We start from the raw sequence: 14,099 nt of genomic DNA, 5'->3' as shown, positions 1-14,099 counted from the left end.
AATGGGGGCTTGGTCGTTATTGGTTGTTCATTTTCGTTTGCCTTGTTTTACTTACACTTTGATCTTTCGTTGACGTTGCTTGTGGTTGTTGATCCACGTGGGATAAACCCTGCCTCCTGCATCTATTATCATGTTTGTGTTTATGGGATTCTCCTTGATTTTCGGCGGTGGTCATGGTTGCAGGACACATAATTTTGCTACGACGCCTGCCTTTCTTGTTTATTTTTGTAGTTTTTTTCTAGGTTTCTTGAATTGTCTTTTTTTTTCTGAATCTATCCTTGGATGTGCATCAATGTGACCGTAGCTGTATGATGATGGATATGGGAGGTGCTAGTAGATTAAGCCGTTTCTCCAACGAGAACAAAAGATATGGCGAAGATACAAAAGGAGGTAGGCCATGCAATACCAAGGATTAGCAAGTGGCCACGCACCCGCGCCATCTTGCTTAAAGAGTAGACAGAACCCCGTATTCTGTACCAACCATGTTCAAACATTATAGATAGCTTACAGATCATTGTACCTCCAGATGTCAGATTTCCCGTCCATCATTTGATCTCGGTGATTCCAATAGAAGCTTAGTACATTCAAGCCCGGGTCCAATCACCGGGCTCATTGCACGCTTGACTCGAGAACCTCCTCTCGTAACAGAGGACATCCGTCTCTACCGCCAGCCATTGACTGAGCCCACTAATAATGACCCTCTTATCCCTCCGAAGAACTCCATCTTGCCAGTCGTCGTTGCTCATCTTCAACGACACGCGCCTCTGGGACCACAGCACGTCGTTTGACCAGACGGGCATCCCATTAAACGTCAAGTATATGCAAGTCCAGGATCTTGGCCAAGCGGAGTGTAAGCCACTGAACTGGAAGGTCGACCATGCCAATGTAAGAAAAAACCATCACTATTAGCAATAAAGCCACAAAGCTTCCAGCTTGATGGCTCTTCATTCTCACTCTCACTCTCACTCTCACTCTCACCCTCATTCTTACTCCCTAACCTACCATACCACTGTATATTTCATGTCTCAGAAGCCCATGCACAGCCTGTCAACTTGCACATCCCCCACGAGCAAATCCAATGCCAGGAGAGAGAGAACAACAGACGAGAAGACGGCGGTCTAGCTAATAAAACCGAAAAAAAAGGGAAAAATGGAAAAATGGAAAAAAGAAAAGCAAGAATAAGACTTGTCAACTTTCTACACTTTACGTATTTTAGTCGCAAACAAAGGGATACGAAGCAGGTCTTAGGGATTTTAGTTAAAACATGGGACAAAAAAGAAGACGACGTTATGAGCATTCCATGAAATCAGTCCCTTACATTCTAGAAACAACAATAACGAAGGTGGTGAAGCTGTGCTGTTTTAAGGGTTACGTCCAAGTTTGGTAGGGTTAACACTTACATCATCGCAGTTCAATGCCTGAGAAGAACGCTGTGTTGAGAGCTCATGGAGTACAATATTATTAGATAAAAAATAGAAATTCTTAACAAGAGCCCAGCTATTAGTTGTCCACATTCCAGAATAACCCTCCATTACAGGCTGGCCTGGCCTGGCCTGGCCTTGGTCACACACTCTATTACTAAAGTTAGGGAACAAAAAGTAAATGCTAGTTTTCGTGCGCTCGTGCCACCAGCTGTTCTGTTATGGCTAGTTGCAAAGATGTCATATGACGAACTGGAAGAAAGGTTGGGGATTGTTGTAAAGAATGCTAGTATGCGACATGGCCAGTGCAGGGTCAAAGAGGGGAGGAACGGAGCAAGCAGGAGAGGCAGGCCATAGAATAGGATGATGCATGTATGTTGGCTAGTACTTGCTTGTGTAAGTAATAATACCGTACATATGGTCTTCTATGCATTGCATGCAGGATATAAAGAAAGTCCTCAAGTGTGGTGTGATTTTCTCTCTTGAGGCACTGCTACACCTAAAAAGCCGCAAGCCATGGAGCTGATAGAGAGTGCGTGGAAGCCCGTCGAAGAGTCAATTTGCACTTTGCTTGTGCTCGACTTTGCATTGTCGTTTGTCATCCATGATGGGCCACCGTAGGATATTAGAAGGGGGTGATCTGCAGGGCTTTAGTCCAATTTGAGTAAGTTGTTGTGTCTTGCTGTAGGAAGGTTCAAATTGCGGTCTAAACTGAACTTGGTTTGGGGAAGGCTGTTCTGCGATGGTTTGAGTTGCTTGTTAAGCTGCTAGTAAAGCTGCTAGTAAAGCTGCTTGTAAAGCTGCTCGTTTTGTTGTTCTACTGCTTTGTTCCCAAGCTGAGGTATAGAGATTTCAAGTGCATGTATGTGTGTGTGCGTGTGCGTGTGCGAACGCCCCATTCAAGAACAACTAGGTCAGGATAGGCTAGCTCGGTGTTATTTCTCTCTCCCTGTATCTGTCATCTTGTCTACCATGTTTGGACAGCATTTTCATCACAAGGAAACGAAAAACTGGAATATGGAATTGTAAAATTCGGCTGCTCTTATTTCTGTTAATCATCCGACTCCTGAGCGTCCAGGAGCCAAGCGGAAGCAAGAGCACGAGAGGAAACATGGAGAGGTCTATGGCTAGGAGTCTCATTTTGGAGAGGCGGGAATATCACAAAAGAGAGCAGGGTCCCTGCCTCGCAACAAGGCCTTTGGTCGGATTGTGGCTCGTGTGTTTGGGGTGGCAGGCTAGAGGTAGCAGTGTTGTAGTAGAGAGATTGAGAAGTGACGGAATAGAGCCTGGTACCAAAATTAACTGGATTCGATTCATGATAGGGTGCAAGTATTGATTGTCGGATCATAAAGCAATTGGACAAAGTACCCACGCCCCAAGTCGCAAGTATCCAAGTTACCCGGGCCATCATGACCTCAAAGTCCTTATGACGAACAATGATGCCCTGCCCAGCCGTGAACTCCCAACCACAGGCCATTTCCTTCCGCCCCCTCCCCTTAGGCTTGCTAACCAATGCTGCGAAATGAGATATTGTGGAGAATCTCAAACTATGTTGAAAGGCCGTCCTGTTGAGCATGGCCTCCTCCCCTTTATCTAGTTAATCTGCTGTGCTTCCCAATGGCGTTTGTCTTGTCCTCTTCTTTGACTTGGACTGTGAAATGGTGAAACGCCCGTGTACAACCAGTGCCTTTTATTGTGTGCTGATATTCTCTGTGTTCTCTGCAAGGTCTTCTTGGCAATTGGAAGGGGCTAAGTTTGTGTCTGAGTTGTTGCAGAGGATTTGGTACGTAGTAGGACGTACAGCATACAATGCATGCATATATAACAACATGCACATTTGTACCATAGACGCTCACTTGAGACAAGGAGAAACAGTCAGTGACCAAGACCAGAGACGTTGCACATTCTTCGACCTGAGTTCTGTCTTCTCTTGTGTCCTCTGAGCCAACGGCCCCTTACCGCCAATGTGGCGCTGTCTTCCATACCAGCCGAGATCTTGTTCTAGTTATTTGCTGGCTGGGGCAAGGACTCATTGGAAAAACTATACATAGATCTTGGCTAGCAAGGTATTGGCATGTAATGGCTGTAGTAGCAAAAGTAGTTTGGGCTTGGAACCAGCGGCCGCTCTAGGATTTTGTTTTATTTCCCCTTTAAGTGACATGGCCTTCGTTTTTCCTATTGTCAATATCGTTATCCTTTTACTCTTGCCTGGGGGTTTTTCGTTCTTGGGAAGACAAAAGAAAAAAGGAAGCCAAGCACCTTCAGTTGTAGCGGTCGGGAGGAATGTGCACTAAGAAAAGATCAGTGACTTTGAGACCGGAGATTTCTCATACACGGTATTAAAGCGAGCGGTACTTTTCTGGACATGCATAAGAGAGCGGCACTTGCAGCAACGGTGTTAGGAGTACTGAGGAGTGCGAGGCAAGCGTCACCAAGTCAAGGCCATAGGCCAAGTGATAGAGCCAACGACACTAGCAAGCTGTTATAAAAGTAGACGCCTATAAGCTGGGGCTCTTTGACAGGCTCTAGGTGATCATTAGATGGGCTATAATCCCGCGTAAAAATAGACTAGCAAGCCCATCACAGCCTCACAGGCCGCGGTGTTGGGTAAAAGTCGTCTCGTCTACGTACCTGGCTTTGCTGGTTATTGTTTGTTTCTGTCCTGGCTCCCTAGCCCAGCTTTTTTGTCTTGAGAATCGCCTTGACATTGCCTCGCCTCGCCTCGCCTCTCGTCGCCCCCGCCTCCACTTGGGGTCGGGTTCCGGTTGCTCACGGTGGTTGTTCTGCCACCCCACCCGCGCTACCTGTCTTTTTTTTTTCTATTTTCTTGTGCTGGAGCAGCAAGCCTGCCGTAGTTTTCCGAATACTCCGAGCAGAAAGGCTTGTGGGGAGGGGGGGAGGAGGGGGAGATGAGGGGGAGCAAGTCAATAAAATCTGCACATACTTGTAGTTTACGATGTCAACATCGTCATCCTCAAGCTCAAGCCTCTCTTCAATCAGCCAGTCTGGCCTTCAACTTGCTCACACTAACAAGTCCATGGTATGGTGCCACTTATCCTCCCACCTTTCCTCTTCCCCTGTATTCGTCGCCGCCAGTTGCCCTTGTCTGTCTTCTCGCCTATCCACCAATCAATTAGTGCATCCTAGGCTTCGCAGCCAACGGGGGTGATTTCCAGTGGCTTATTCCTGGCAAGCATCAAGCCTTCCATGAGCCCAAAGCAAATCACCCGCTGTTTTGTTCCCCTGTTTGGGTGTTCTTTGCATTCCGGAAATCCTACAGGACGCAATGCGTGTGCAGGTTTTACAGTTCAGTGTTTCTTTTTCTTCTTTTTTAGGCTTTCGCCTTGAGGCATATGCGGACGGGTAGCTCAGTCAGATCAAGTGCTAAGAGGTGAACAGAAGGGCAGGCAGTGGTGATGGCGATAGTGAGTGTGCGTGGTCGTGGTGGCAGTGGTAAGGTAGAAAAAGATATGGAGAGAGTAAGACATAACCAGTCACAATAAAATTCTTTTCCTGGACTGGATGTCAAAGGAAGTTGCTTGTTCTGGAGTTGTCTCACGTTCGTTCTTTCCTAGATTCTTTGAGCGCCCCTTTCTCTTGTAGGCTCTTCCTGCCCTGTCCTGTCCCCTTCTTCCCTTCCCCATCTCTCTTTGTTTGAGTTGTTTGGCTGCACCTTTGCCTTGCTAAAACTGTTGGCTGTGGTGGGATCGCTCAAGCAGCTAAAACCAGGTAATTTCCTGCTGCGACCAACGCTCCTTCCTCCTTTTTTTGTTTCGTTCTTGTCTTTTTTTTTTCTTTTCTTATTCCTCTTTCTTCTTGTTTTTTTTGCTTGGGCTCTCTTTCCTCTTTATTCTTGCCGCTTTTCCCTTCGTTAACGCCGGAGACAAAGTCAAGCTTTTTCTTTCTTTTTCTTTCTTTTTTTCTTTTTTTTATGTTGCGAAGTCATCGTGTTGTTCGTTGTCTTCTTCATTGCTTCAAACTTTCAACTCTATTTTCGATTTTCTGAATTTAGGAACCTCTTTTTATTGCCCTTCTTTAATTGTTGATATTTCCATTTTATGAACTTCTACGATTTAAAAATCCCACGCAACGTCATTTTTGTTCTTTATTCTCTCTCGCGCTGTTCCGTTGCTACCAACTGCCAATTTTTTGCCTGTAAATCGAGCACTGAGAACGCACTGAGAAAGCACTGAGCTGCATCGAACAGTAGCATTCTATAGCCCTGAAAAGCACCGTCTTTAGTCGCCCAATCTAAACTTGGCCTGCGTCTCCTCGATCAATCGACTTGGACAACATCATTTCTCTCAAGTGTCCGGCGTTCTCAGCTTCGCCTCTAGCTCTATTCACTTCCTGTCCCGGTTTGCCTTGGACTGGTTTTTTTTTATCATATGTCGAAATCCACGCTACCGTTACTACGACTATTATCTTCTCTACTCCAGGCCATAAGCCGTACCGATCCGAACAGCCATCCGTAAAGGCCTGGACTCACACCACAAAGCCAACACCTTGCATTAGCATTGCGGCCCACGCTGCTTGCATCCTATACACCATCGCTTTGGTATTTTGGAACCGTGTGCAACCACGATAATCTCACCAAGTGGAACTTGACGAACTGGTGCTAGCTAGCCTCCTGCGGCTCAGTAGGAGTAAGACGCCACGCCACTTGAGAGCCGAATTGCCGTATAGCTTTGTTTTCGGCTGACTGTAATACTCTTTTATTTTTCTTTCTTTTCCTTCTCTTCTACGCTTTTGCTGCGGTGCATCGTTCTTCCACTTTCGTGTGCTCATTACAAGCTTTTCCACGATCACGGCTCGGGGCAGCGACTGCAGTCACGTCACAGCTTCACGCATAACCCAGCTTCATTCCTTAATTGATGCCGGTGTAACAGTTTATTCTTGTCGTTTATCGGCGTCTCTGGTCTTTTAGCTGCAGCCCAGACATATCCGCTAACATCGCACACGCTCTGCAAACCTCTCCAATCATATCCCGTACAGAGATTATTAGCCGCCCCTACACATCAAATACAGCGACAACCACCATGGCGTTGGCCACCGGTCTCCAGTCGCTAGCATTTTATGTGTTAGCCTGCACGCCATGCTACCAGGTCGCTACCATGCGACAGGAGAAGAAAAAGGCTAAGCGAGACCTCAGAGCCCGTGCTATTCTCGAAAAAGAACGCCCTGATATGTACATGCACCCGCTACCGCAACAAACAAATGTCTTTTGGTCGGAAGAAATAAATCTTGGGCCAACCTTCAACAAGGCCGGTGCTGCGTCGGAAAAATCACGCGCCCTATTAGGGAACTCTAGCAAAGACAGCATTTCTGCGAGCACAGCCCGAATAGGCACTAGTGGATCTGGACCGAATGTTTTTGATAGTAGCTCGGAGACTGCTTTGGATAGTGTAGCGGACTCGGAATCAAATCACAAAAAGACGCGATATGAGCGTATAGAAGAAGAAATTTGGGGCCACGAGCTGCTTGGCAAGGTCGGCGACGCTGTTTCTAACGTGGGCAAGAATGTCTCACATGCTAGCAAGAAGATGAGTGTCGCCCTGGGCATCGATAAGAACGAGACTGTCGACAAGAGCGACGACGATGATGTCCGAATGCCCAACAACCCTCCTGTCAACGAGTACCACCCGCCAATTGTCACCAACCGCCCTACCAAACGGGCTTACCAATGGATGTTACAACCCCCCCCCTCCTGCCAAGTTCATGGACGGCCGTAGCACCGTCTCTCGTGCCCCAAGCACAGCCAGTGTTGGTACCGTTGGCACCAATGGCAGCCGTTCTACACACCGCCGTAACAAGGGCTCATCGCCAAAATCCAGAGATCCTCGGAAGACTTCACCCCCGTCTACGCCCACGCCAGCCAATATGTCAGAGGCCGACCTGATCAATACCGTGCTAGGCCAGCCTAAGAGCCGCGCCGAGCTGATCAATCGGCCTGAAACAGCAGACTCAGGCTCATCATCTGATATTGAGGTGGTAAAGCAACGCCGTCGAACAGTGCGCTCTAATACCGTCAAGGGCATGGATACTACAAGTGGCGTTAGCGGAAATGCCTCCCCCGAACACAGACGTCGCAATTCTTCTCGCTCGTCTTCGGTACATAGAACTCCCCGTCATGAGCGCGATGCTGCCAAGTCTTATGAACCAACGACGCCCATGACTATGTCGAGTAGTGCTCCTGTTTTGCCGCATGTCGTGGTCTAAGTAGCTTTCTGCGCAAGTGAGAGCTCTGTTAGTCTCTATTGATGGGGGGTGTGGGGGTCTAGTTTGGTACAATTCGCGCGTTTACTGGTACCCAGTCCTGCAGCTATGATTTGTTTCTTGTTTCTCTGCGTTTTACAGCCTCGGTCTAGCGAATCTGCTTCTGTTTTGCGTTTGCCCTTTTCTCTTCTCTTGTTTATTTTTTTATTTCCTTGCTTGCCTCCTCTTTGCCTTGCATTAACTGCATATTTGATTTTCTTTACCGGCACTGGCTTTCTTTTATCACTGGAGTTGGAGTTGGTTTTTGGGGGAGTTGTCTATTCCTTTTCTTCCGTCCCTATCGTCCCTTTTTTTTTTTTTCCCCCTTTCCCAGGTTCTCATCTTCAAACGGTTTTGATACAGAGACCCTTGGTCAGGGGCTCTGGAATGGCCATATACATATCTGGCAAGCATGTCATGCGTTTGGCTTCATGCCTGTCTCCCGTCCCTTTCTCCTTTTTTCTACATCAATGGAAGTGGTCATAAGTTCTTGTTCACGTTTCAGCATAGCGTAGCATCATTAACAATAGTAGTAACCCATGATTATGAGCTTATTGTCAAGTTTTCCCTCGTTTGTGCTCTTGAAAAGGACAGTTTAAAAGGATTGTCGGTAAACTTTACAAGTGCTCGACAGGCTTGTGCGTGTATCATAATCTCAATCGTCGTCTCATATCGTCTCGGGTCGGGTCGTGTTGTGTTGTATGCATCGTTGATTCCAACCGGATACTTGTGATTTGCATGCCGCATCCTCATGCCACTTCTCTCTCACAACCGCAGCACTTTTTTTGCATCTTTGAAACAAACAGGTGGAACTTGTGCTTGGGTGAAAATCCCATTATTTTTATCCGCTTCTCTTGAGTTCTCATAGGTGCATGCCGCCATCATTATCCTCGTTGTTCTCGACCTCCAGCTCAGCAAGCCGCTGCTGAAGCCGCCTCTCGAGATCCTCTGCATTCTCTAGTGGGCCTGAGTTTGCATCTGCACTCTGCCGCTCAGCACCACTCTGATTCATGTGGATTTGGCCTCCCGATATGGTACCAATTTGAAACGTACCGTCAGACCATGCCGGATGCGCAGCCGCGATTCTGTTGACTCCCGTGCCCGTGCCCGTGCCTGCGTCTGCGTCTGCGTCTGCGTTGACAGTTCCATTGATGCCGTTTGAGGTCGGCGCAGTCGTTGCAGAATCCCCGCCAGACGGCAAGGATGGATCTGGCGCCGATATGCGGTTAAACTCCTCCCAGCTTGTACCACGGTTTTCAATTTCGACAGCGATCAACGCGATGCGGTCGTTCATGCGGGAAATAACCTCTTCATTTTCACGGATCGCCTCGATGCACACAGGGTCAGCATCGGGTCCTGTGGCGAATTCTTCAAGCTGGGCGTTGGATGAAACCAGATGCGCAATGGAGTTGCGAATCTCAAGGACCTTGAGGTATAATGTAGACTGGTTGAGCTCGGTGATGGCGGCTGCAAAACGCTCCGGAGTGATAGGCGTTGTATCGGCGGTCATATTTGTAGACATCGTGAGGGTAAACAAAAGAGGATCTTTGTGTATAGAAGCTACTATAAGTTCCTGGAAGCTCAAGAACACAGAACTTTTGACGCTAGTATTGGCAAGACAAGACAAGACGCAAGGCTGACAATGACGAAGCTAATGGCTTGGTGGGGTTGCGTTTTAGGCACACCCCCGCCGTGGGGCGGCTCAGCCTTGTGCCTAAAATCGCTACACCACCAACTAAACCTCTAGATCATGGTGCATTTTGCTTCCTTCTTTCTAAACTGTTGAACAAAAGGGCAGCTTAGCGTAGCCGCCTCCCTACTTATCTCTGTATATATTTTTTCCCCCAGATAAGCCCGACACTTTGGGTATGCTTTTCTCTAGGCTCTCGACTGCTGTTGCTTTGTTCGTTTCAAAGTTTATTCTATCGATATACTAGCCGACGCTCCGGGCCCGTTGTGGCCGCCCACAACAACTCCTCAATTACCGTGTACAATTGGTTGGTATCGAAGCAATTGGCACTATTGCCCATTTTTAGCCCTCTATCAACGCTCGCATGAGTCTACTTGTGTTCCCCGTTTCGTCGACCTCGACGACTGCGAGGCGGCTGTGCCTTCGAGCAACATGCCGAAATTCCGGCTTGCGATCGGCAGCTGAGTCGACGACCCGACCGCATTTGTCTAGCCTGGGTAGAATATCCCCTCTCTCTAGATACAGCACGCGCTGCGTTGCCCCGTCCGTCTCCTTGCGCGTCAACTGGCCTAAACATCCCGATGCTGGCAATGCCCTCTATCAGCGAAGAAATCTCTGGACTGACAATGTTGTCCTGACCATGTATGAAACGCTGCCGCGGGACTACAAAGACACTGCAGGCCTGCCTTTCCGCAAGACAGAGCTTAGCATGGCCGAGGCTCTTGAGATATTCGGACCCAAGCTCTCGCAGAGCTCAGCAAACCAGCTGCTGATGATTCTCCACGGCCGTAGGGTTGCGGGTACATTGGACGACCCGGCTTACCGTATCAACACTGCTATGTACACACCGAAACAAGTCGCTGCTGGCCTGGAATACCTGCGTAAAACTGTGCCGGTTGACGAGACCTACAACGCTGGCCTGCGTGCTCAGGATGAGCTTGAACAGCTTGAACGCCAGATGGCCAAGGAAGAAAAAGCCAAGTTAGCTGCAAATGCTACGACTGACACACCTGCCCGGAAAACCGCCCTCCCCGTATTTGACCCTGCACAGGTGGAGGTTAAGCCCGACCCCATTTATGGATACAGCAAATTTGATGAGCTTCGTGCCAAGAATAAGGCGCGTGCTGAGGCTGAGAAACAACGCCTGGCTGACGAAGAAGCTTCCCGTCCAGCCCCTATGCCAGGATCTCTGCAGGAATATGTGCAAACTGGAACAATCACAGCTACCTCGCCCCAAATGCAAAAATGGGTTACCAATGCGACCGTCAGTGATCTGGAAGAAGCCCCTGAAACGTCCAAGTTTAACCGTGTCATGCCTACCATAGCGCTAGCTATTTTGTTTATTGCTGGCTGTGTGGGATTTTCGCTGATCTACGAGGCGCCGCCGGCTGAAAATAGGTTCTTTGTTGATTTGCGGCCTGCTACGGCTTGCATCAGCACCATAATTGCCCTGAATACTCTGGTCTACATTGGCTGGCGCATTCCGCCGCTTTGGGGATTCATGAACCGCTACTTCATCATGGTTATGGGCATGCCTCGGCCTATCTCGCTCTTGCTGGCTCCCTTTTCGCAGAGCAGCTTCTCGCATCTTCTGGGTAACATGGCCACACTGTACTTTTTCGGACCCCGCTTGCATGATGATCTTGGACGCGGTAACTTTATGGCACTGTACCTGAGTTGTGGAGCCGTGGGCTATGCGGCGTCTCTGCTGTGGCACCCAGTGAACGTGGCGTCGTTGGGTGCCTCATGTGCTGTGTTTGGTGTGATGTCAGCCTACTTTTGGCTACACCGCTTCGACTGCTTCAAGATCCTCAACCTGCCTCCAGACCCTATGGAGGGAGTGCCTGGGCTGGTGTTTTTGTCGTTTATCATTGCATTACACATTTCAGCAGCTATGAGCAGCAGCAAGCATGTGGTGAAGCTGGACCTAGCGTCGCATTGGGGAGGTATTTTGACAGGCATGTTTGGCGTGCAGGTGATGGAGTACTACGGCCGCACCAACGGTTACCGCACCAGGGAGGGTCGTTTTAGAAGAGGGACACCTGCTGAAGCTGAGAATCATGTGCCCGATGAACAAGGTACGGTTGAGGGTGGTGGTCAGCCGGGCGTCAAGAAGACTGAGTCTATTGAGATTCTGACGGGTGAGAAGGCTATCTAGGTGTGTGAAGATTATGTCAGAGAGTGTGGTTGGGGGAAAAGGGGGGGGGGGGGAGAGACTTTGAGCTTTTCTTGCTGTCTTGTACAATAAACACACAATGTGCAGAAGTCCTAGAAGAATGAGGACAAAGATGGGGAGGAGAGAGACATGTACCACTAGAAGTTTTTCTTTTGCTTTTTTTTTTCCCTGCTTTTTTTTCGCTGATTTTTGTATCTCATTTCTTATTGTTCAGTTCCACTGCTAGCTATAGCCTTTTGATAACAGCGGTCTAGGCGTTACTACTAACACAGCTGCTTCCCTTTTTTTGTTTTTCTTTTTTTTTTTATCTCGCTCACAGGTTGGCCCTGACAATCTTCCACTCTCCCTCTTCCCTCTTCCTTCTCCCGTTCCCCCCGCCGTTGGCCCGTTGGCCCGTTGGCTGGTTTGCTATCTATCTGCTGCAAGCATTCGCAACATGGAACAAGCATACAAGAAAGAATGAGGCGGGAATAAGGGTTCTCTCGTAACACATGATAGCTCATATTTCGGAGCCTACAAGTCTAGGTCTGGAATAGAAGCCTGGAGGCCACGGACTTACACCCATAACCATGATATATGCACATATCGCTATATCAGAGGTACCTACGCATCATGCATGTTCTTCTTTTCTCGATTGCCATTAACCGCGACCGGGGAGGGAGGCCCAGCTGCCAAACTATTTGGAATAATTCCTACAGCAGAGCCAAAGCGGCCCAGGACTAGCTAGACAGAGTGATGGTCAAAGGATTCGATTATCGTAATCTATAAGGGAGGGATACAGGGTCTATGCGGGCTGTAGAAGTGGAAATGGAAGTAGAAGTGGAGAGAAGTGGGCGGGCATGGGGGAGGGAGTGGAGGAAGGGGAGCGAGAAGAGAGAGGAGAGAGGAGAGAGAGAGAGAGAGAGAGAGAGAGAGAGAGAGAGAGAGGAGAGGGGAACGGGGATAGCATAGAGGATAGAGGATAGCTGGGAGTTACGGAGATGACGACGTTCGCCTTGGTCGGATGCAAGACGAAAGACTTTGCTGATTGATTGGTGAGGCATGGGGAGAGCAAGTAAGACTCGGCTGTGGCTTAAGCTCGTTTAGGACTTCAGGACACTCGTTTTTCAAAGGCCGGTGGACTCAATTCCCACTCGATCGTCCTTTTCGCCTCTCGTGTTTCTCGTGTCTGCCTGTCTCTCTCTCTTTTCCACCGCCTCTACGATTGCCTTGTCTTGTCTACTGGCGGTGTCCTCTCTCTCTCTCCAAAAGTCCTACATACAAGTATCACGCATCACGCATCACGCATCACGCATAGCACACACACGCACGTTCTGCAGCCTCCGAGGCATGCGCTGTGTTGGTGCTGCTGTCCAGCTCGACAAGGTACGGCTTCGCAAGACATTGTGCCGGCTTCCCTTTGTAGATTTCACTCTGGTTTTCTAGCCTCGGCAGCAGAAGAGGGCGAAGGTTGCTGCTGTTGTTGTTGTTGTTGTTGTTGTTGTTATTGTTGGGTGATGCAAACCGGAAAGCTGTCTTTTGCGTCGTTAAGATAGCGGCAAAGATAGAGGAGGTAACAGAAGGTCAATGGAAGTCGATAGTGGTTGAGCCAGACTACGACAGTGACTGAGCTGTACCTCCATGGTCTAAGACAGCAGGCATTGCTTTGTCTTGGGCTGCATGGTATGGCAGTAGTCCTTGCAGACAGGGAAGGAAGCTGAAAGATAAGGAGTACATGCCTAGGGTCCTTTTACGAAATATTAGTGAGCGATGACATGGACTAGTGGGGTTGTGAGGGGGTATCAAACGACAGCTGAATAATCGGCGAGCCACAAGCCTGGTTTGGTGGCTCTGCTCTGCTCTCAGTTGCGACCGTTACGCCAGCGGCGTGTGTTGCTGCTGCTGGCTGTTTGCTGCATGTCTTAGAGTCTTCTGAGGTGCTAGAATTGCATGGCCACATGATAACTAGCTTCTGCGACAGGCCAACGGAACAGAGGAAATCTAGAAACCATGCAAGCTGAAAGTAATTACAAAACCAAGCAACGACATGTAGACCGCGTTGATTTCATGCCATGCTGCAGCATGCTTACGAAAGCGAAAGGAGTCTCTGTGCGTGCCTTGTGCTGCTTGCTAGCTTGTTCTGTCATGCAAGCATTAAGCACTTGCGGGGCGCGGGACATCGGCTGTCAAGGGCTGGGGGTCTTGGGGGCTGTGTGTGTGCCTGTGTATGTGTATGTGTAATTGAAGGGCTGTAGCTGAGCTGAAGAGCATTATGCATGTATGGGGGGTGAGGGGGGAGGGGGGGAGGGGTGGTAGCTTGACATTGTATAGCAAGGGCATGTATGTGTGCTGGAGGAGGGGAAGAAGGGGAGGGGGGGGGTATGCCGTCCACTGTGGCGTCTGGTAGGTAGCGTCAGAGAAGCGCGGGCAGGACTCGCTATCAACACAAATCTAACCGCTCCTTGTGTCGCACTCCTGCGCTGCTGTCCCTTTGTTTCCGTCTTACTGATGTTCTGGTGTCTCTCTTTTGAATCTAGGGCTTTCCACCCGTCACTAAAGCCACTCTAAAATGAATCTT

General features: G+C 48.9%; 3 protein-coding genes across 3 annotated transcripts; 2 read left to right on the top strand and 1 right to left on the bottom strand.

Moving 5' to 3' along the window:
• Positions 1-6,460: 6,460 nt before the first annotated feature.
• Positions 6,461-7,640, top strand: HOO65_010684 (uncharacterized protein; the record flags this gene model as incomplete). The annotated part of the gene is made up of 2 exons (XM_071005952.1): positions 6,461-7,110; positions 7,154-7,640. 2 exons carry the CDS (start codon positions 6,461-6,463, stop codon positions 7,638-7,640), a joined length of 1,137 nt encoding a protein of 378 aa, XP_070862506.1.
• An 898-nt stretch (positions 7,641-8,538) lies between these two features.
• Positions 8,539-9,186, bottom strand: HOO65_010683 (uncharacterized protein; the record flags this gene model as incomplete). The annotated part of the gene is made up of 1 exon (XM_070999777.1): positions 8,539-9,186. The coding sequence occupies one exon, from the start codon at positions 9,184-9,186 to the stop codon at positions 8,539-8,541; it is 648 nt and encodes a 215-aa protein (XP_070862505.1).
• Positions 9,187-10,006: 820 nt separating this feature from the next.
• HOO65_010682 (Presenilins-associated rhomboid-like protein mitochondrial) lies at positions 10,007-11,524 on the top strand (the record flags this gene model as incomplete). The annotated part of the gene is made up of 1 exon (XM_070999776.1): positions 10,007-11,524. The coding sequence occupies one exon, from the start codon at positions 10,007-10,009 to the stop codon at positions 11,522-11,524; it is 1,518 nt and encodes a 505-aa protein (XP_070862504.1).
• Between the last annotated feature and the right edge of the window lie 2,575 nt (positions 11,525-14,099).

The sequence above is a fragment of the Ceratocystis lukuohia genome, assembly GCF_044167205.1.
Source record: "Ceratocystis lukuohia strain C4212 chromosome Unknown Supercontig1_pilon, whole genome shotgun sequence".
NCBI lineage: Eukaryota > Fungi > Ascomycota > Sordariomycetes > Microascales > Ceratocystidaceae > Ceratocystis > Ceratocystis lukuohia.
This window is presented reverse-complemented; position numbering and strand designations above follow the sequence as displayed.